Below are 23,293 nucleotides of genomic sequence, written 5' to 3'. Positions count from 1 at the left end.
AATAGAAAACAAAGCTTAAATTATTAAAAGTAAACAACATATGGATGACTCCATCACACGCGCCCCTATTGTTGTATTGTTCAGGCATGGTTTAAACATGAATGACTCACCAAATAAATTAAAGACAATTCCCCTGTTTGCTATCTTTTCTGACTCACAATATGTTTAAGGGGGTTGTTGTCGAATATACTATAAGAGGGGTTTTAGTTTATTCAAAAACAAGTTCCACCTCTATTGCCCCCCTTCATTTGTATATACATTTTCAACCAAGCGAGTGCTCTGCCAAAACCCAGCAGAGCTATCTGTTTACTAATCAGTGAGTGTGGATGGACCAAAAGTAGGCGGTGGCATTGAGTTTTATCTTGAGTTGCATGTTCACATGTTACACATGTCATTAGAGATAATGCACTGAAGTAATCTTTGCATTTCCAAAATGTAAACACACACTTGGTGCACGGTTCACAATTGTGTCCTGTCCGGAATGAACCAAATAACATTCAACAACAAGAATCTCTTTTCTCTGAAACAAAACTTCGCATATAGGCATACCATCGCATTAAATATTGGGCAGTTTATGTCATGCTATGCTGAAGCCGACAACTACACTAAACAAAGCACACATTACCAAGGCATACATTCAGCTATTCGAACAAATCCACACACATACTCCCCTTATACATCAATGAACATTAACTAGTGTATTAAATATGAATCATCCCCTATAGTAGCAATCAGGCTAATGAACAAGAAAGTTCCCACCCCTCGCAGGTACAACAGGACACCGGACGCAGAGCCGCGGCTGCAGACAGCCAGCTCCGTATTTATTTACACGCCAGATCTCGCCGATAACTTTATGTCCGCCGTTTTGTCACGGTCGATGTGGTTTTAATGATCTTTTTTTAAATCGTACTATAACTTACGTGGTGGAATCGAAGCTAGGTCGCAAGTCGTGTGCAGTGTTCGTGGACGGAGAAGGATGTCCGCTATCAAAGCTTTGGAGAAATGGTGCAAAATGCAGTGTGATGGGTACCAAGATGTTGCCATCAACAACATGACGACTTCGTTTAAAAACGGAATGGCATTCTGCGCTCTGATTCACAAGTACAGACCGGACCTGATGTAAGCATGTGTTCATTCTGTAAATTGATCTGATCTGATCTAGTCTGTCTAGATATTAAACTGTAGGAACATGTCCGATTAGTTTGTAATGAGTTGTAATGCAGTGGATCGTTGCAAAGAGTTAGTCTTTGTTAATGATGTTGATTGATCGTCCTATATTTATGAATGGGTGATGTGTATTGCTACTTAATTAGGCCATTGAAGGCTTGTCCTTTTAACGTTTATAATTTTCTTTTCTGTTCCAGAGACTATGAGTCACTAAAAAAAGAGGATGTATTTCAAAACAACCACTTGGTAAGATCTCTTCGCTACATTGTAGGCCTACGTGTTTCAAATAAGGCATATTTTACTCTGAATAAAAATACTGTCAACCACTTATTCAAAGTTGAAGACCTATTGATAGAGGTTCAACCACATGCCTACAACATAGAAGACTGCTCTGAGATTCTCAGGAGGTTGATTGATGTAAATGTAAAGTGGTTTCTGATTGGTGATGGCAGTGTAATAAAAAGCCAATTAGTAAAATCAACATATCACAGACCAAAGGTAATTGTATGCCACGCTCATATTAAACGATTCTTAATCTTCGCAGTTAATGCGTGTTTATTCTACACACAATTTACTTAACCCCTTAACGACCCTAAACGCAGGCTGAGGTCCAAGTATTATTGTGTTTGACGATCACATGCCCCATGGGGCTATGCCTAGGTAGTCTACTAAATGGACTTCCTGGTCTAGGACCGTGTCGTCAGATGAAGAACCCGATCTGAGGAGAATCTCTCCAGCCTATTCATTTTGAATGAGACTGACTGTCCTACAGGCCACTCGATCCTGGTGATCCTAGTGTAGGCTGTGTGGAACTGTGTCATGGTCGCAGAGGCTACGTTTCCCTTTTAAAAGTGTGTTCTAGTGCCCATGAAAAAACGTGTGCTTCACTGAATTCTAGATAAGAATGAACTTGTTGAACTGAGAAAGTGACAAACGATATTCCTCTCATGTGAAAGCTTTTTAGTTTTTTTTCATAGGTATATTATTGTCTCATGCACTGTCCCTTTGGTGTTGCTCTTCTCCACAGTTGTTTTATCTATTTTTTGTGTGTGTTTTGTTTTTCATTCTGCTTATTAACACAAGTTCAATGTTTTGCACTCCAAGCACTCTTATTAAATGCACGAATTGGGACTCTGAAATTGGGACAGTGGGGGTCCTCCGTGTTAATCCTGATGTGGATTTTTAATGAGTCAGTCCAGGCTGATCCTAGACAATGGCTCTGCATCCTGCCCCCCTTATCCTCAGTCTTATCCCTGAGAGCGCACAGGAAAACACACACACACACACACACACACACACACACACACACACACACACACACACACACACACACACACACACACACACACACACACACACACACACACACACACACACACACACACACACACACACACACACACACACACACGGTAGAGGGACTGGTTATTTTGGTGTGTGTGTGGACCGTTTATCGGAAAGTTTGGCATTTCAACAGACAATTGGGTGTGGTCCCCGCATTGTTTTTTTTCCCAACAATTCCTATTTTTATACAAACGGTTCTTGTGCTTCAGCATCCATTATGAAGCACATCAAAAAACTCTCCCTGTATGCAGGGATGGGCAGTATTTCTAATACCTGTATTTAAAATACGTGTTTCAAATACAAAATGCTATTTTGTAATTTGTATTTTATCGAGATGATGAAAATGCCTTCGTATTTTGTATCAAAATACTTCAGTGTTGTATATTTTTGTATTTTCAAAATACTGTAAAATACATTCTGTCAAACACCGTGATGACATCTATCTATAAAGCACGAAATCTCTGTCTCTGTCTGCCTGTTGCTAAAATTCAGGTTGATAACACCTTGTGCGACACGTTGGAACTCTCTATATGACAGCCTTCATCAGCTCCGCAGCATCCGCGAGACACTCCCTGATCTCATGAAAAAGTTAAACCTGCCATTATTTAAGGATGCAGAGATGGAGTACATTGAAGAATATAAGTCCTGAAACCCCTTGAGCAGGCAATTGATTGATTGCAGAGCAGTCACCATGCTATTACGCAGAATTAATTCCGACCTTATTTGCAGTAGAGGCAAAGCTAGACGCTCTGCATGACAACAACCTCAGTTTCTGCTCACACCTTCGCCATGCCATAGTGGATGGGTTCCAGCTCAGATTTGGTGCCTTTCTAGAACTTCGACCAGAAGTGAATGAAGCGATCCTGGCGAGTGTGACCCATCTGTACTTTAAGATGCGCTGGCTGCCTCCACAAATGGCAAGTAAAGAAAAAAAAGATTCCAAGAACTGATGCCTCAGGCTGACACAGATCTTGGGATTGTTACTGAGAGTGAGGCTTGAAACGCAACTGCTACGGTAGAGGAAGAGGATGACTTCTTCATGTTCACAGAAGACGTGGAGGTTATCCAGAAGACATCTCACAGCATGGCTGAGCTAGAGTCACTGCATGTTTTAGAGGACCAAAGGAAGGACTTACCATCCTTGGACCAGTACCCCTTCATCAAAACCCTTTTTGTAAGGTTCAATACCATCATTCCGTGTTCTGCTCCAGTAGAGCATTTATTTTCCTTTGCTGGACTGATTAACAGGCCCCATAGATGTTGTCTGAATGCAACACTGTTTGAGAAGTTAGTTGTGCTTAAAGGCATCAACTGAGGAGACACCACTAGCTAAGGTGGCTAAGGTTACACATGCTCCTTTGCTCACACAAGGACAGCACAAGGACTAGAGTTCTCGAGCTTTGATGGCACACTTGAGTTTGCTATTTTCCTTTCTTTTTTCTGTTTTACAGTTTTTTCTCGACTTTAAATTCCTTATGTTCTCCGACCTGTGAAATATTTCAGTGCTATGGTGACTTGACTGATCATTTCTTACCTCAAACAAGGACATTTCCAACCTCTTGCACATTCCAAATAAGTAATGATTGATAATGTCATAATTATTGGCTTCTAATTGGCCTAAATGATTGGATGGTATGTGACAACCCGATTTATTTCTTTTGTATTTAGATTGATAGAGGTTGTGCACACAACAGTTTCTGGTGTATACAAAATTATTAAACTGTGATGCAACTCACCATACGTTTGGGAGTGAAGGTGTTAAATAACTGAAAAGGTTAAAATGCTACCTATAGTTAAAATTTCTAAATAAATCATCCATTTGGATTGTTTGTCTTTGAGTTATTGTCACTGATTCATAGTGGGCAATCTATTACACCAAGAGAGTAAATAAGGAAGGGTTCATTGAGTTACAGAACATTTCTCAGGGCAGAGGTTTATATTGGGATGTTTCTAACATGAGGGGTCAGCATATCTAGTCTGTTGACTGATTATGGAAGGAGTCTCTTGCTTTCTGATGTTTTTCCAGGTAGTGTACAAGTGAAGGGATAGATGAAAAAGGCTATTAGAGGAATGTTATTAAACTACCTTGGGGAAAGAAGTATTTTGTAGTATTTTGAAAATACAAAAATACAGTATTTTATTTTGATAAATATTTTGGCTGCTGTATTTTGTAGCTTATTTTGACACATCTTTAAGGTTGGTATTTGGTATTTTATTTGGAAATAAATGTTGATGTATTTGTGCCCATCCCTGCCTGTATGGTTATGCACGCCGTCGACTTAATAGCTGTATCATGGTTATCAATTTCCTCTAGGCATTCCGTATTGCTGAGGAGAAGCTGGGGATTCCTGCTCTGTTGGATGCAGAGGACATGGTGGCCTTGCGGGTTCCAGACAGGCTCAGCATCCTCACCTATGTTTCCCAGTACTACAACTATTTCAACGGACGCTCTGCAAGTAAGAATGTTGTTCACTGACTTGGGTTGTATATCCACTTCATATGGAATTGTCCAATTTACCACTTAAAAATTAAATTAATAGTTATGGAACCAACTTTAGATGATCTATATTGAGCTATCTTAAACCTGTTCCACAATGAAACCCACTAACTTTTATTTGGGAAAATGTTTGTTTAGCTTAGGCTTACTTGTGTATCTAGAGAGAGAGTAATTGCTTGTCATATTTCAAGTTGGAGGTGTTAAACGGCCAGCAGAGGGCTCCAAAGAGAATCTGTCGAAGAAGAATCTCCCCATGGTCTCCAAAACCTTTGTTTCTAAAACGGCGACTGAGAAAGGTTTTCCTTCCCCGCACGTTACAGAGTCCTCCCCCGGAACGGCCAGAGCCTCTTCTGCCACTGCTGAGGTTGGTTCTAGTTGTGGGTGTCACCTGAGGACAGCCTAGTTAGTCTTTAGTCATTGAGGAGAGGCTTTCATGCAAAGTGAATGATTCAGTCAATTCAGACATGAGGTCATTCAGGATAAGGTAGGAGACAGAAAGTGAATCAAGATCAGTTGGATGATGCAGGTCGGATAATTTGGGGGGGAGGGGTGAATCCCAGATTTCCTTTTTAAAATCCTCTTAAATGCATATACCCATGTCATAGAGGAGTGACATATGCTTGTGGTGTGTTCCTGAATCCTCGGACGCCAGCCTTCCGAGTTGCACTTCTACATCATTTCCGGTCTCGGAGCATTTATAGCATTCCCGTTCGTCTCGGTGATTGTGTCATGAATTTGGCTAGTTGTTGTTTATTGTTAGCTACATTAGCCTCTATAGTAAACCAGCCCGAAAACAAACAACACAACTTTACATTGTATTGCACGCACAGCAAGGCCGTTCAATGCATATATTGGTGACCGAAATAAAGTAGCAATGTAATCAAGTGTGAAAGAGCATTGAAATGACCAACGTGGTACAAATACAAAGAAAATCTATTTCTTCACTGGCACAGCATTTTTGTTGAGAGCATCATCACTGCTCTCGGTCTACCCTCACTCCGAGAGATGAAGACCAAAAGGGGCCGTGCCTCCGAGAAATGCCGCAAGAAAGCTGGGGGATTTCCCGACTTCCGACTCGGAAGGCTGGCGTCCGAGGATTCAGGAACACACCATAAGCAGCTGCTTTGACTGTAATTGTTCTGTTACCCTTTCCAACAGACCAATTCAAATTGTTATACCGTCTCTCCACTTTGTAGAAGACGGCCACACCCGGAAACACGGGAAAGTCCGGGACCCTTAACAGCAAATGTGTCGCGTGCCAAAGTCACGTTCACCTGGTCCAGAGGCACTTTGTGGACGGGAAGCTCTATCACCGGAGCTGCTTCAGGTGAGATGCTGCTTCTTTCTCTAAGCCACTCAGTTTCCCACACTGTGCGGTGAAGGAACCCACAAGCTGTGCGGCCCTCTCAGTTGCAGCATCCTCCCTCTGTAACTCCCTCCCCAACCACATCCGACAGGCTTTCACACTCCCATCATTTAAACAGGCCCTCAAAACACCTTTTCAAGATCGCTTTCAACACAAAATAACACACATACAGTCTGTCCTTTCTCTCCCCTCCCTCCTTTTAACTAGTCCTAGTCTTATATAGCTATTTCAGTTTTTTAGCTTCCTATTTTTATCCTATTTTATCTTTTGACTTTCATACTTTATTGATAAATGATTTTAATCTGTGTTTACTCACTGTTAAGCGACTTTGAGTATTTTGAAAAGCGCTACATAAGCTGAATGTGTTATTATTATGTCTAAACTACGGCCACCCCTCCACCCCCCTCCCACCCAGATGCAGCGACTGCTCTGGAACGCTCCGTCCTGGGGCCTACAGGGTCGGCTCGTCGCCAGACACCTTCGTCTGCAAGTCTCACCAGCGGGATCAGCAGCAGAGCGAGCCCAAGGCTGTATCGTCCACGGCGACGGCCCCGACTGATCCTGATCCTCTCGTGTCTAGCCGGTCAAACGCGTTCAAGCCGGCTTCGACGGCGCAATCCAACGGCCATCATCCTCATCATCATCACCATCGTGATCCTCCTGCTTCAATTCAGCGACCGGACGCTAACCGTCCCACGCTAGCGCCACGACCCAGAAGCGTCAGCCAAACCCCCCCCGCCCCGTGTCCGGTCTCCGTCTCGACCAACCCCGTCACCTGCAAGGCCGCCGACGTCAGCTCTGTGTCCCCCGCGACCCCTGTGACCTCTTTGACCTCTGCGACCCCCGTGACCTCTTTGACCCCCGTCACCCCTGTGAGCTCCTCTGCGAACAAGACGGCGGACCACTCCACCCCGCTCTCCCTGTCGGCACAGAAGACCCAGGCAGCCCGCCAGAGGTTCTTCCAGACGGGCCGGGCCGGGCCCGTGGCGGAGCCCCCTTGGGCCCACATGAAGCCCCCTGGACCGGCCGACGTCCACAGCCACTCCACAGGCGCAAAGGAGAAGAGCGGCAAGAAGCCGGCTCAGGAAAACTGCAACAACAACAATGTCCGCCATTTCACCGTCCGATCAGCGAAGAGAAGGTGGGTGTCATAGTTCTGGTACCCTCTTTTTTGGTTCCTTGTGTTTGGACCGCAAGGTGGACCTATGCTTTCTATTTATGGTCGTCATGCCGATGATGCTGAGGATAATGCTGATGCTGATGATGATGATGATGATGATGATGATGATGATGATGATGATGCGAGTGTGTTTTGTTTGGATGCAGGTTCGGAGGCGACCCCAGTCCAGATGGTGGTGCTAGCTTCACACAGGAAACGTCTACCCAAGGCAAGGAAGGGACCCGGAGAGGACAGCCAACCGCTGTGGAAGCCTCTGGCCCGAAGGCCGTTCAGATGGACGAGACCAGGTTGACAACGGTGGGAAACACAACCACAGGTAAGATATGATCTAATTAAATATATATAAATTCAACCAGGAATTGGGGAAAAAAACAATGTTTTTCCGACTAGTCAAAATGTCTAGTGGCCACAGTGTTTTTATGGCTTAGTGGCTCAAACCACTAGTCCGCTAACCATGTAGAAAAAGCTTTTGCAGCGACCCAGGTTTGATTCCCACCTGTGGTCCTATGCTTGTCCTAGTTAAAGGCATAAAAAAACAAACATCGCAATTTGTACTTTTAACTTCCCATTAACTCAAAGCAAAATTGCTCCATTCTTGTATACTCGATGTGTGAAGAAATATCTTCACACATCAGGCCAGGTGTCATGATGCAAAGTTTCACTGATAAACTAAACCAGATGTTTCCTGGTAAACAAAGGTTTAAATTCTTAAGATTTAATGACAGATTTTTGGACGGCGGCTTCATAAGTTAGTTGATGGTCATGCCATGTGTTATTTGCGTTATTTTGCTCAACACAGAGCGCTTATGAACTAGTGCGTTAATTCCCCAGACCATACCAATGATCTCATAGCACCTGCAGATGTGCGCATATGTCTCAGTGGAACCGGTACTTCTAGACAGATTAAGCCATCTGCTTACAAGAGTAGGGGTTCAGGCCCTAACGCATGCATTTCCTAAAGGCTAACTAGAGATGCTTTATTGGCCCACATCCAGCCAGTCCACAAGCAACGGATGAGTCCCACTTCAACCGTGATGCAGTGTTGAATCAAGGGTTGTGCTATATAATTCTGCATTAGGCTGAGCTATGGCTATCAAAGTAGGCCTCTCAATCAGTTTTGTATTTCGTGTGCAGACTTGACGGCCTGTCAGGACAGGCGTTCAAAGCTGAAGCTCGTCACAACGGATCCAGAAAGAAGGTAAGTCTCCGGCTAAACCGGCTTACTAACACGAGCTCGCTTAGCGGAAGGCGGCTCAGAAAAAAAGGCTAACCGTAGAGGGAGAAAATGTCTTGAAACATTTTGACCTTGAAACCATGCAGCTTCTGTACTCTGCCCTCTACTGAGACCACTTCCTCTCCCTTCTCTCATCTGTTGTGCTTGTGGTTGTCGACGGGCTCAGAGTGCCATGCCACTAGTCCCCTTCTGTAGCCCTGCCCAATCTTCTAGTCCGGTCCTAAGGAAACGCCCGCTGGCCCTCCAAACTCTCACCCCCCCCCCCCCCCCCCTCCCCCCACCACTGTCCTAACACCTCAGCCGCCTCATTACCTACCAGTCACAATGACCCTCCCACTGTTTTCATGGCTTTTTTTTTAACCATTCTAACATGAAAGGTGAGTTCTATCTCTTTTCCCCTTTTATACATCCCTCGTATCCATTTGTTGGTCTATGGGTAGAAAGCAGATAGTGTTCGATTTTTCCTTATTATCCTTGCAGAAATTCGGACGTCTATGTTGGCGAAGAGCAGGACGAGCCTCAGACGGCGCCTGAGGCGTCTCCGGCCGCCGTCCGCGCTACGGCCGTGGCACCTGAAGTGTTGCAACCAGACGTACCCTTGGTTGATCCTCCATGTGGGAGTCTTCTGATCCCAGTGGAACCCCAGACCTCCTTGGGTAATCGAGTTGACCTTTTTGTTTACACATCGCAAATATGACAATGGTTTAGGTCCGTCATTCAAGTCTGACACATACTTTAACATTTGTAACTAAAAAAAATTGACATAATTTTCGCATTTATTAAATGGTCAGATTGTTTTTTGTTTTTCGTAGGTGTCATATATTTGTTGCGTCATTCCAACTAATTGATCCAAAGAAAAGAGGGGTGTGAAGACGTGATCAGTATGAACATTTAATCAGTACTTCCCTCCCCGTTTTTTTTTGGGTGGCGGGGGGATAACTTCTGTGTTTTGCGGTTTCGCAATATAAATCATAGACCCTCTTTGATACCCCCCACCATTCCCCTGCTTGGTTTTTATTTCAGCCATGACACGCGTTACCGCAGGATGTCCTTCGCCAAACCCCGCCTGCTCACCTCGGACTCCAGCCAATCAGAAACATCTACACCTCAGCGGCTCACCAGGTCGAGACCCTGCTCTCTCTCTCTCTCTCTCTCTCTCTCTCTCTCTCTCTCTCTCTCTCTCTCTCTCTCTCTCTCTCTCTGTGTTATCGCCAACCGCCAGGCGCCTGGGCCTGGCCTCTCTCCCCTTCCTGTTGATATTCCGGGCTCTTCCTTACGGCAGGGGGAAGATCATGAGAACATGTCGACTTTTTTTTCTTTCTTTTTTTTTAACATAAGAAGCAGGTTAAGTCACATGCGACAATGGTTTCCCGATGATCCGCCATGAAAAGGTCTCCCTAATCCCATTTTATCTACCTCCTTTTTTAGGCACTAAAAGGGGAAAGTATCTGTCACCCGCCAACGCCTCCAAGACCGAAATGAGGTCAACCATTGTAAGTTTTCCCCTATTAAGTCTCTTTTTTGTAGAGATTAATTAACGGCTATCCAAATATGATTATATTTTTATTACCTCGCCGGTGACTGTCGTGACAGGCTTTCCAGTGTATTTAGCAACCTGCTTCAAATGTGGCGGTTTGATCATCCCTCCTGTGTGTGGTGACTCTTCTTTTCTCTGATTGGATGCCATCAGATAAGGTGTCATCACATACCGACAGATCAGATTGTGAAGGAGCTGGGCGATATCGAGGAGGAGCTGGGTGCCTTGGAGAAGGAGGGGGTGGAGCTGGAGAAAAAGCTACGCAGCTGCGAGGAAGGTGTGTCTTTTTACGATAAAGTCAGTTAGAATACTTTTCTTTTTTTACATGGGGATCAAGCCACCTAGCTTTTTGGCTAGGATTCAAACACACTCGCTAATACACTGTCCTACCCATATGAATATTTACCACTTTACTTATTTTAAAGAAGTTGGATCCATCCCTGTGTTCAGACTGAACTCGGATATTAAGATATTTCAGATTCTAGAATGAATTCCTTCATTATTTTTCCTGGCTGCAGACAAAGCAAGCATATTATGACAAGGCATTGGCTTCTGGTTCCTTGTGATGGATATTTGTCATTATTTATGACGTTTCATGGACTAAATGACAGTTCAAATACTCATTAGTTGGAGCCTGAAGGTGCTTGATTGCTTTGTTCAAGGTAAACATGGCTTGGGCCACAGTAATGTTCTTTTTCCAACCACCCAATATTATTCCTTCTCTCTTTGGCTCGATGAATCTGTCCTGAGCTCAGGCTGTGAACGTGCTGTCATTTTGCTCAGAATTTAAAATAAATGTTCCGCCTTTTTGAATTAAAATACCTCCCATGAATGGACATTTGGAAAGGGGGAGGGGAGAGGAGGAGGAAACCAAACCTTGTTAGTAATTCATCGTACAAGCGTGTTATTTTTAGAGATTGAGGCTCTGAGAACAAGGTTGGCTTTTTTATCTCCGGTCCCTTGACATCCCAGAGGGTACTGGCCATAATTGTTGAGCAGCAAATTTTGATATTTGCATATTCCCCAAACAAGACCCCATTGATTTATTTTCTCAACTCCATTATTCCAATTTTACACGTTATAAAAGACATAAAAGGGTCATTCAATTTGATCTATACTTTGTTAGGCAAATGTATTCCTCTCCATTGTGTCGTGTGTAAACCCACGTTGCTTTTGCGTTTGCATATGCCCCGAACTACAAGTGCAATGTTAAGGGTCATATTTGGACATTGCCTTATAACTCTGATTATCATACGTAAGGATAGTGTGTTGGATTTCCCTAGTTTACCGTTTCAGCAAGATTAAACCCCAATCTGGTTATTTTATTTTTTGTCTAACCTTTCTCTAACATGCGTGTAAGTCAGTTTCCCCAGTGGAAATGTGTGTATAAGCTTCAAGTGTTTAGCACCTCGTCTGTGATTTGACTCTGAGATGCTGACCTAGACACTAATTCCTGGGCGTCCGAAGGGGCCTCTTTGCAAAACGATTCATTGTTTGAGGCACGATTGGTCAGGCAGCATCCTTTATGTTTGCTTCTGCCGTGGGACAAACCAATTAAGTGTGTATAATTGTTTAAACTCCGGCTTTAAAAATTCTTGCCTGTATTTTTACTGATAAAGGTGATGGTACAGCATAGAGGGATTCTTAGATTACTATGACTTCACAATGTAAGCCTGGACTCTACCTGATGTATCCTTGATCTACGCAGCATACATAAGTCAATAGTTTACTAGTTTTTGGCAAAGCATCCAACAATAAAAAAATATATAATTCTCACCAATATTATTCCTTGATACAATCTTTTTTAACTTTATGAATTTATACAGTGAAGATGCTGCCATTTTGGTCCGAATGTTGGTTTGGTTTTGATTGGTTGTTCTTGCACCCCATCACATAACGTACTCAGTCAGATGTGAACAGATACTCGTTGGAGACATCACTTGTCGTCTTTACTTGATTGATTGATTAATTGGAGGCTAAATGAGTGTGTGAGAAACCTTGGCTTCAGCGATCGTGAAACGGAAAGACAAGCCAAGTGTAATTTCGGCCTCAACAAAAGCTGTTAATTTAAAGCTTGATATTAAATTATGATGTTTCCGCCTTTGCACATTTTTTGGATTCTTCCTGTAATATTTCGGTCCGGGTATGAATCTGTTACTAATGTGATTAGAAAGAGATAATGCATGCACATGGCAATGCATTTGCTAATTGGCAGCATTTTCAATTTGACGAGATAAAGGAATCTAAATTTACTAAATTAAAAGCTGTGTGACTGTCTTGACATGAGGTTTGTGCCAGAATCCTGAATCCAGGGCCCAATAAATGTTCATACATGGGCCCCCGAGTTTATAATTAACAGTATAACTTTGATTAATTGAATAGTATTTGACTCACACTTTTCCAATTAAGCGCTATGTATCCAAAACTATGACGTCCCCTTTCAGATGCAGGGGGGGACATTTTGATGGACCCCATAATGGTTGAGTGGTTCAACCTCATCAGGAAGAAGCAGGTGTACATTAGGAAGGAGTCCGAACTGGTCTACATGTGAGTGTTAATTGCTGTGTGTGTGCGTGTGCGCGTGTGAATGTGCGTCTGTCCATCCGTCGTTCCAATGTAGGCATTTTATTCCACACGTTGAAACACACCCCCATGATTATATTTCACCAATTTAAAACTTTTAGTTCAAGCAATATTTGTGTGAAATACATCTTTTGTGTACAATTCAATATATTTTTTGATTATATGTTAGGTTTACTTTTTGGCTTAAGTACCTTTTTTAGTTGGTAAATTGCAGCATTAACCAACTGTCAAGAATGTCTGCATCCATCCAGAGCCAGGATACAAGACCTGGAGGTACAACAGCCTGGAGTGGAGGCAGAACTCCGAATACTGCTGGGAAAACCAGGTGTGTGTGTGTGTGTGTGTGTGTGTGTGTGTGTGTGTGTGTGTGTGTGTGTGTGTGTGTGTGTGTGTGTGTGTGTGTGTGTGTGTGTGTGTGTGTGTGTGTGTGTGTGTGTGTGTGTGTGTGTGTGTGTGTGTGTGTGTGTGTGCAAATAATTAACTTGAGTGTAGTATTGTCTTCATTATCTCCTTCTCTGCCGTGTTCATTTTGCTCAACCAGATAGTTTAAAGTCTGCGGCGGATCAAGAGCGTGAGGAGAAGCTGATGGGGAGACTGGTGGAGATAGTGAACGGCCGAAACGCCATTGTGCAGGTTTTGGATGAAGACAGGCTCAGGTGAGATTCAATGGGCTTTGTTGTTGTTTTGTCGGTAGTCTTGGAGAACAGTGAAAGTGTTTTTTTTTTATGAGCTTCATTCCTTCTCACTCGAACTGCTGTTCACATTACATTCATCATCATCCTTTTTTTTTTCTTCTGCACTTGGTCGATACAGGACCACGTTAACACTGCAATACTCATGTTAAATTCATTTCAGGGAAGTGGAAGAGGATCAACAGTTAAATAATATGATGCAGAGTCTTGGTAAGTTCAAAGTTTATATGTTGTTTTGAACATTAAAAAGTTTTTTAATTTACGTCCCGATGCCGTTTGTTATGAGTCTTTTATTTTGGTGAACAGGGGTAAAGAAATCACCCAAAAGAAGGAAGTCGTCTGTTTCAAAACTCTTCAGGCGCAGAAGTAAGAGAGTGGTGGATTAAACACAGAACCGGTGTTGAAGCTTACTGCCATGCCCTAATACACTAACTGAAAAGTGTGCGGGTATTAAGTCAGCTTTTAATGGTTTTATATCTCAACGATTTGAATACATTATAGAAGAATTAATTGTGTCCTTTTTTTTTTTTGAATTGGGTTACTGTGGAAAATTTGGCAAGTGTGACCATAAAATAATTTGCTTCATGTTAAAATATTCACTATTGTATGTATTGGAAGATGATCATGGTTTTGTTAACATTTACATTGTTTAATAGTTCACCTTGAATTGAAACCTTGAATTGTTTTCCTCACCGTACAGTTAGAATTTGTTGAGGGTCATGAATATCTTGTGTGTGTGTGTGTGTGTGTGTGTGTGTGTGTGTGTGTGTGTGTGTGTGTGTGTGTGTGTGTGTGTGTGTGTGTGTGTGTGTGTGTGTGTGTGTGTGTGTGTGTGTGTGTGTGTGTGTGTGTGTGTGTGTGTGTGTGTGTGTGTGTCCTCAGGTTTTTTATAGGATAGGTTGTCTTAACATGTCTGTGTAAAAATAAATGTTTAAAGAACCCATCACAATGTACTTGAAGCATTTTTAATGCGATCGATATTGTAACAATACATATATTTTCACTTCAACTCAGTAGCGTAGTCACTCGTATAGCAAAAAAGGCATGTTTATGAATTATTATACAGGAAATCTTCCAATTTAATTCAGATCAAAAGAAGCAAGGAAAGATTGATTTCCATTTGACCGTGTATTTAGAATTATAACACATTTTAAGCAATGTTACTTTTAGTTGTCTTAATTCAAGACAAAAACAATTATACATTTTTATAATCGATTTCTATCCGTTTTAGGGAATATATAAAAGGAAATTTAAACAGGAAAAAATATCAAGATGTCAAAATGATGGCAAAGACACACATGTTGACATAACCCACACATGTTGAATGAGATGTTTTTTGCCCTTTTTTTTTTACCACCTATAAACACTCTCATTCTGTACTGTAGGTGGCAGCCTGGGTATGCAGTATCACACCGCAGGAACTTTGAAATCCAATTTGCCACAGTACAGACAGTTAATTTCTTTGCTAATTTTATAAATGCTGCAAAATGTTCAGCTGGGCTGAAGCAATAATATTACGTGAAAGAGGATTAGTTTAGAGCTGTAGCTTATGGCCAGGCAGGGCTTATAAACTATAGGTTTGTATGGAGCTCCTTATCTGCACACCAGGTTTAATTAAACATTACTCTTCACTAATATCTGTTAAAGAATGGCCCCCAATCCCTACCTGGCCTATTATAAATTTCACATTCCTTAACGTTATTGATTTGCTTAGTCACTCATCTGTGAAAATGCTATTTCCAGTGTTTGTAGGCGGTGTCTGTTTCTTTTTCATGCCACAATTTTGAACTGATGATGGACGTACATATTTATAGTGTTTTGACTGAACTTATTGTCCCAATAAATCAGTTTTTTCTTTTGAAGACGAATGGCAATCAATGTGTGCATTTAATGTGTTTTTAAATAATGTTTTAAAGGAAGGCATCAAGTTAATTTGCTCCCGTCAATATAATTCAGCTACTTAGGGAATCCGTCTCCCCCATCCCCCCCTTTCCCGTTTTGAAATGCATGAAATTGTGATCATGAACTTGGAAAAACAATCTTTCTAGTTGAGCGCACGCCGAAGATTGGGTGGCGGGGTACAGAAAAAAAATGCAAGGCATGATGTCTGTGACAGTCAACACTGAATATGTGTGATATTAGAGTTAATTAAAGCTTTGCGCGCCATATACTGCAAATGCTTGCACTTCTGCAATTAAGAATCAAAGGCGATGGCTTAGTGTCAGGGGGTGGGGGATGGGGGGGTTGGTGTGTGTATGAGGGGGTGAGGGGGTTGTCTAATACATGGGTTTTAAACTGGAATGGGACCTGATTTTCCGAGCTCCTAGCGACAAGCATTAACAACAGCCTCAAATTAGAGGGATATTAATATTCATAAGTCAAAAAAACAATTCATCCTGTGAACGTGTGATGAAATGGAATCCTCGGAGGTGAGCTCTCGTGTCCAGTCTGCCAGCGCTCATTAAAATATGCCATTACCCATGAAGTGCTTAATCTCTATGAAAGGCCTGGGAGAGAATACGAACAAAATCAGTGAGAACACGGGTGACAGAAAGAAGGGAAATTTGAATTCTGTTTTGTTGATGGAACGTTTATCATTTATTCGAACATTTATAAGAACAATGAGGTATAACAGATAGTTGATCGGTGTATCTTGGATGGTGCTACTTCCTCTTTTTTATTTATGCATGTACATTTAGGTAAAGATATAGATATATGCATACATAAATAGCAGCATAACAACATTATAATATTGTTATGCTGCTCTCTTCAAATATAATTGTTTTAATTTAATATTTCGCATTTATCCGGGATGGGTTGCAACTTCTATCCTGACCCAAGTTTTTTTGGTGCGTGCGTCTGGCCTGTGTGTGTGTCGGATTTTCTGTGTGTGAGAGTTGTTGAAGCGAAGAGGTCTCATTTGATAGCATGTGCCAGAGTCTGCCACTAGCCTGTAATTATGATGCTCGAGGTAATTTTATCAGGCTCATTAGCTCTGATGAGTAAACGAGAATCGTGCCTCTAATTTATTGGCTATTCAGGCTGGAGACCTAATTCTCATCAGAGAGATCATAATATTTGTATAGTCACACGCACACACACACACACTCAGTCACTCAGTCACTCACTCACTCACTCCCACACACACACACACACACACACACACACACACACACACACACACACACACACACACACACACACACACACACACACACACACACACACACACACACACACACACTAGGCTCTTAGACCAACATTAGTAGATATTTTAAACCTAATTCCGCTAATTAATCAGATACCAAGTCACACACTCCCTAATACTGAAACTCACTGCGATGGAGACGTATGTGTGCACAACGCTCTAGATTGTTCTGTTGTTACCATGACATCTACGTTTTTGTATTTTTTTAAGATTTAAGCATTTTTTTTTAAGTGGAATTTATCATTTCCCATTATTTTGCTTTGACACAAATTTCAAATTCTCACACCACCCCAAACATTTAATAAAAACAAATTGCATTGTTACCCCCTCCCTCTCCATCCCTGTTCAATTGAGATGATCCATTTTCTGTGTCAGAATGTGTTCTGGCAGAGGGGGTAAATATTCCCACCATTTCAGTGTGTGTACGAAATTTGCATTGAGGAGAAATTATGCATGGCAGCGGTTGGAAATGAAATGTATAAAGTGCATGACTGGTAGACTTGACGAGTGCAGCTTTCATCCATCTCAAATGAATAATTTTCACTTCCCCTTAAACATCCCTAATCCAAGCATGTTATCAGCCGGCATGCAGGATCCTGCCACACGTCTCCCTCTCTCTCGCTCTCTCCTTCCCTCTCTCCCTCTCTTTCCTTAACACCGCGGTACAACTTTTAACTCCAGCCTGAGATTCAGCACTGTGGTTACCCACCGCCTAGTCTTAAGGAATCTTTTTTTTTTTATCCCTTTTCCTGCTGCTGGGTTTTGTGGCTCAGTAAAAACTCCTTCCAAACACACACACACACACACACACATATATATATATATATATGAATATATATATAAATAAAAAAGTCTTAATAGATAGGAGAATGTCTCACTCTTTCCCTTCTTCCCCTCTCTCTGTGGTTTCTCCGCAGAGGCCGACTTAGTGCACTGTATTTTGCCTCCTGATTCACACATGTCGAGTGTATTTCCTCGCTGGGCCTTTGTCCTCTGTTACCTTTCAGTGAAAGGCCCATGCTCGTATAAAGTTAGTTCCAAACTCCTAAGGCCTCCATTGGCCTACCGAGGGATGTGCATGGTATTTGAGTCCTTTTCTTTGTATGTACCCCATGAATACCCTAAGCTGGATCGCCTGTTATTTGTGTGATGTTTTCCTACTCAGTTTTATTACACTCGCACGGTTTATGAAGTTCCCTTGCCGTACTTCCAAGTGTTCAAGCAGTTTTAGAAAGCGCTATGACAATAAACAATTAGATGTGTAATTGGTGTTTATGGCGTTAATCCCTGTGATAGCCTTTTAATGGGGAGTGTTACCTTTGCTATTTTCAATATCCACTTTCACAGGAGCCTGGGCTTCTGATAAGAATATTAACCTCATCAGTTTCAGGTAACTTTCAACAGCTTTTTCTCAAAGTCTTGTCTCAAAGAAGCTGTGTGTTCGCGCTAGTCTCAGCCCTGGCATTTAGTGACATTTTAAGCCTTTTAACAGAATCCAGGCAGGGATTTACCGTTGCCACCAAAGGAAAATAATTTATATCCTCCTTTTTTTTTTTCTGAGGAAACTGTGGGTAGAGGGATTAAAAGCACCAGCAAGATTTATATGTGGTGCAAGTAAAACAATATTGTGACTCAGTTAATACATGATGTACTTTCATGCCTTGAGAGGGAGTCAGAAGTGGTTGTACCCATCTGGTTTCACAATACCCTTTGATGTCACTGGGAATGTTCTTATTCCAAGTTTAATAAAATATAGTACTTGGTTAGTGAAAAATAAGCTTCCTCAAACTTAGGTTTAACTTTAAAACTTATCATGAGATGAGGCAGGTATTGTACCGGAGCATGTTTCTCCATTGTCTGAGGATTGAACCACAGTTGTTTAAGTCAAGTTTTTTCACGCTTCTTTTGAATATGGGCTGAAAGATCTGTCTACATTTGTTCACGGTTTAATCTACAAAAAACGAAACCAGTGACAATTTACTTTAATGTAACGTTATTACGAATGAACCATCTTTCTCCATCGTTGGGTATACTTTAATCGCCGTGGTAATGAATGCCCTTCAACTCAGGTCCAAGGCTCTTCCAATCAAGCTTCTTTGAACTTGCAACTAAATATTTCAGCCTATTATATTAAGAAACCGGACAAAACTACAATATATTCAAACATGTTTCTCCAATTAAGATGTTAACCTTTCCAATCAAGCTTCTTCAAAACATGAAAGAAAGCAGGCAAAAAAAACAACTGACAATAATACATGTGCTGCACATGTCTGTAAATGAATGCCAGGAAACAAACGATACTCTCTGTGGGGGTACTTTCTGTGTGTGTGTTTTTTGTTGGGTTCTGGTCTGGGTGTCTGATATGCCTGCCATGCATCTCTCTCTCTCTCTCTCTCTCTCTCTCTCTCTCTCTCTCTCTCTCTCTCTCTCTCTCTCTCTCTCTCTCTCTCTCCCCCCACACACACCCCTCTCTCGCTGACTGAGAGCAGCTTTTGATGCACTGCCTCTCTCTTATCTCCTGCCTGGCGAGGTTAATGAAGTGGTGGCACTTTTGGAAGAAGTAGAAAATGGGGATGAGTGGCAGAGACCAGAGGAAGCTTGAAGATCAAGCGTCCTACTCTGAGCGGACTGTAAGTGGCAATTTTTGGTGAATTACATAGACAATAAGGAGGGGTTGTCATCCTCCTTGAACACAACAGTCGCCTGAATCAGGGGATGGCGATTGGATCTCTTTAAGCCTGGTTCATATGAAAATTACATTAGCATTTAGGGGCCTGGCTTGTAATGTGATCTGTCAAACAACCCTCTGCCTCTATATGGGTCTGCCTGTCTCCTTGCACACATTTTGTCACAGTGTGGCACGAGTCATAGTGTATGTGTATGTGTGTGTGTGTGTGGGTGTTAGTGTGTGTGTGTGTGTGTTTTTACACACATAGCAAAGAGCTGTAGTGTTTCATTCAAGTTGGTAGGGAAGGATGTAATTTGCCCAAACTCAAAATGGGTTCTTTCTTAACTTTGTACTCTTGAGATTAATCCTTATTTAAATGAGCGGGGGGGAAAGCATACACTATTTCAGCAGTAGAGGCACACTCATTTGAATGACTTTGGAGAAGGGGAAATAAAACCCACTTTGCCTTTTTAAAGAGGCAACAAGGCCCTGTATCTCACAAGTTGGTACGGTGGCCTATTCCAGCTGTAATGACTGTCGTCTACGTCCATGTTGTTGTCACATCTCGTACACAAAGGCCAGAAACGGCACGCTGTTACACATTTAATAACAGCTGATGTACTGCTAATGCGCGCTATTTCTGATCTTTTTATTCTAATATTCCAATTCCCCTTGCATCCATGAGAGCTAATAGGTAAACAGCCCCTGCATGGGAGAAACCAAGCAGTGCTACATGCCAAGGAATTAGCATATAGATGAGTTCATCTCATACAAATGGCATACTTTTTGCCCATAACTGCCAGTGCTGAGCAAAGATCATGTATGTAAAAGTGTACATGTAAAGGGAAAAAGAGTAAATTAAGCCATTTCAACCATCATTTGATCAAATACAACTTTTATAATTGTGTGGTACCCCTTCTCTCATCTGCCATTATTGCATAAATGGTTCAATAATTTCCAACTGTAGCCCAATTGTGTTGGGAGCAGGCAAGGAACTTTGTTGACAAAAATAACCGTTAGTGTCTAGGACAAGGTCAATTAGAATCAGATGAAATGAAATATATACATTTCTAAATATTTGCTGGAACACAAAAAGTTTTTTATTTTCAGCCATTTCCGTAAAAGGAACAACGTTGACCGAGGGTTTTTGTGTTTGATCCTCACTACGGTAAACCCATAAATAACCACGGTGACTGTGAATCACGGCTATTAGTTGCATAGCTCATGTTAATATGCCAAAAGATTATCGAATTGGGTCAGCTAATTAAGCAATTAGCTTATTTCTGCTCTGTGGTCAGGATGGCGCTAAGCTAAGGCATTGTGAGAGTGAATGTTCCCAAAACAGGGGAAGCTTGTCTGCCTGCGTTTGGGTCTCCTATCCCCTTGCTCACAGTGGAGCCATCCTTCCCCTCAAAGTACACAGAGAAACGAAAGAGCCCCATGTCTTCTCTAATGCTCCCATTTCCCATGCAAATCCCTCGAATTGAATAGGTTGTTTATTGTCTCGCTAATATAGTGAGACATTTATGTAGTGCTTTTTGAAGTGTTTGCTCTCAGCGTTTTTGTAGCTGTGTGTTAACACACGCAAAATCCCACACAGATTAGAGTTTGATAGCATTAAAGCCACGATGAATGTCTTTGGGTTTTAGTTGAGCTTTGCTTTAGCGCGGCGGCTTCTTACGCGCGGCATCTGAAGATGGCATACTTCTTACGCGTCTTGTATGGGAGGGGGCATTAAATCCACCCTTGTCAGTTATTTGAACTTCCTCTCTGTCAGGCATAGTGGTTTATAGTGCCAAACTTTTTCTTTAATAATAAATATAATACGTTTTACCAATTGTTTTCAATAACTTCATCATGTCTACTGTAGGGACAGATATTTTGTTGTTTATCCGTTATATTATTGAACAGGGAAAGTTACCTGACGTGTATTTGGTGACCTCTAGCCTCTTATGGCTACCAGATTGGCCTCTTGCTACCAGTTCCAAACTTTCCCCAACCACCTCCAAGTCCCCCATAACTCAACAGTATTTAGTAGTCATCGTTTCGACTGCACCTTTGTTTTATGGCTAGTTTCCGGCTAGTATTTATATGCTCCGGTGTGTGAAATAGTCTTTTAGATGGGGAGCGGTGTGTGTGTGTGTGTGTGTGTGTGTGTGTGTGTGTGTGTGTGTGTGTGTGTGTGTGTGTGTGTGTGCGTGTGCGTGTGTGTGCGTGTGTGTGCGTGTGAGAGAGCGAGCGAGTGCGGTGAGGCTAATTGCAGGAAGAGGCTTGAAATCCGTTGTTAATGGGTCACGGCCACCCCCTCCCCCTCCCCTCCCCCCCCCACTTACGCTCATGATGATATGCAAGGTGTGGAAATGCATTCCCAATCTCGTGGTGGGCTCAAGACCATCAGTTTCCATTTCAAAACCATGCGCATTTGTTCATTAAGCCATCTCCCTCTCTCTCTCTCTCTCTCTCTCTCTCTCTCTCTCTCTCTCTCTCTCTCTCTCTCTCTCTCTCTTTCTCTCTCTCTCTCTCTCCCTATCCCTCTCTCTCTCTCTCTCTCTCTCTCTCTCTCTCTCTCTCTCTCTCTCTCTCTCTCTCTCTCTCTCTCTCTCTCTCTCTCTCATATCATCATCTGCCGCTCTCGGTTCCATCAGTGCTGATACGGCGCGGGATAAAACGATGTGAAGGATGGAAATTCAAACAACCATTCTCATTTGCAAAGGTCATTAAAGCCCGGCATACATTAGAAAATCTGCTAATTATGGGATGGATTAACTCCACATTCAGTAGGATTACGTCTACTCATTTAGAGTGTGTTGATCCCCTCCTCCCTTATTCCTCAGCCAGACAGCTCATGCTAGCGAGACTGTGGTGTTGGCACCAGAAGAATAAAACTGTCTGAACGTTCTCACCAGTGGCTTGTCGGTCATCTTTACCTACCGTTAGAAGTCCACACGCAGTGGTGGCCATCGTGGGTAGGATTCATTAATTATTAATGAATATCTGCGCAAAAAGAGCCGTACAAAAAAAAAAAGTTGTGCAACAACTTCCTTGTCACAGTCTGGCCTGGCCTGCTGTATGCTGTATACTGCATGCTGTATACTGTATACTGTATGTATGTGCTCTCCTGTGGCACATTAATTGTGCATTCCCAAATAGTAATTGCTTTAAAGATGACGTCATAATATAACTTTGAGATGGTTGTCGTAGTTATGCGCCCACGGCTTGTGAAATACCCTCAGTTAATGTTCTTAAAGGTAACATTTCAACTTTCAATTATTTACAAATGCCTGGACCTATAGTATGTAATTTGATGAGTGTTGTACTTACATAATATGGTTTGTTGATTTGGTCGCCTGTAAATGGCATACTTCCCCTTTACCCCCTAAATTCTGGGAAATTGTATTTAATCAAACCTTAAAAAATGATATTACAATTAGCCATAAGTTTAGACTTAACTATGTAGATAATAACTTATTGACTGGTTTATCTCACCTTATCCAAGTTAGGCACAGACAAAAATATTGTAACTTGAAATTACTGATGGCGAGAATGGAACAGAATGGAACAGAATGTACGAGACAAATTAAATTAACTCATTAACGTTGGCTGCATTACTTTAATTTATAATTAAGTAGAACGGGGGCATCAGGGACCAATCTCTTCTGCTCTGATTTGAAGAGCGGAAAAATCCCCATTCATGGTGACAAGTCAAGGCTCCTCAGGTATGGTCCTTTTAGAGATAAGCCATTCGTTTTAGGAGTACATGATTTCATGACCATCAATAAGGCCCAAAGCTACCTTCCAAAAAGTTTCCAATGACGGC

The 23,293-nt window shown here is 42.1% G+C and overlaps 1 protein-coding gene across 3 annotated transcripts; it reads left to right on the top strand.

The window, feature by feature from the left end:
• The first annotated feature begins 273 nt into the window (after nucleotides 1–273).
• micall2a (mical-like 2a) lies at nucleotides 274–14,720 on the top strand. Of its 3 annotated transcripts, XM_056578674.1 has the most exons (18): nucleotides 274–1,119; nucleotides 1,365–1,413; nucleotides 4,826–4,967; nucleotides 5,200–5,372; nucleotides 6,205–6,335; nucleotides 6,790–7,515; nucleotides 7,701–7,870; nucleotides 8,689–8,752; nucleotides 9,269–9,444; nucleotides 9,812–9,910; nucleotides 10,217–10,281; nucleotides 10,479–10,602; nucleotides 12,770–12,872; nucleotides 13,160–13,233; nucleotides 13,450–13,564; nucleotides 13,764–13,810; nucleotides 13,907–13,966; nucleotides 14,483–14,720. In XM_056578674.1, exons 1-18 carry the CDS (start codon nucleotides 977–979, stop codon nucleotides 14,491–14,493), a joined length of 2,472 nt encoding a protein of 823 aa, XP_056434649.1. In that variant the 5' UTR covers nucleotides 274–976; the 3' UTR covers nucleotides 14,494–14,720. The 3 variants fall into 3 exon arrangements, with proteins under 3 accessions (XP_056434649.1, XP_056434659.1, XP_056434640.1); XM_056578684.1 differs by having other exon boundaries at nucleotides 5,329–5,372; nucleotides 13,907–14,720; XM_056578665.1 differs by having other exon boundaries at nucleotides 13,907–14,720.
• The last annotated feature ends 8,573 nt before the right edge of the window (nucleotides 14,721–23,293 follow it).

Source organism: Gadus chalcogrammus, chromosome 2 (genome assembly GCF_026213295.1).
Source record: "Gadus chalcogrammus isolate NIFS_2021 chromosome 2, NIFS_Gcha_1.0, whole genome shotgun sequence".
NCBI classification, from domain to species: Eukaryota; Metazoa; Chordata; class Actinopteri; order Gadiformes; family Gadidae; genus Gadus; species Gadus chalcogrammus.
Note: the sequence above shows the minus strand (reverse complement) of the source record. Positions and strands in the feature narration are given on the sequence as shown.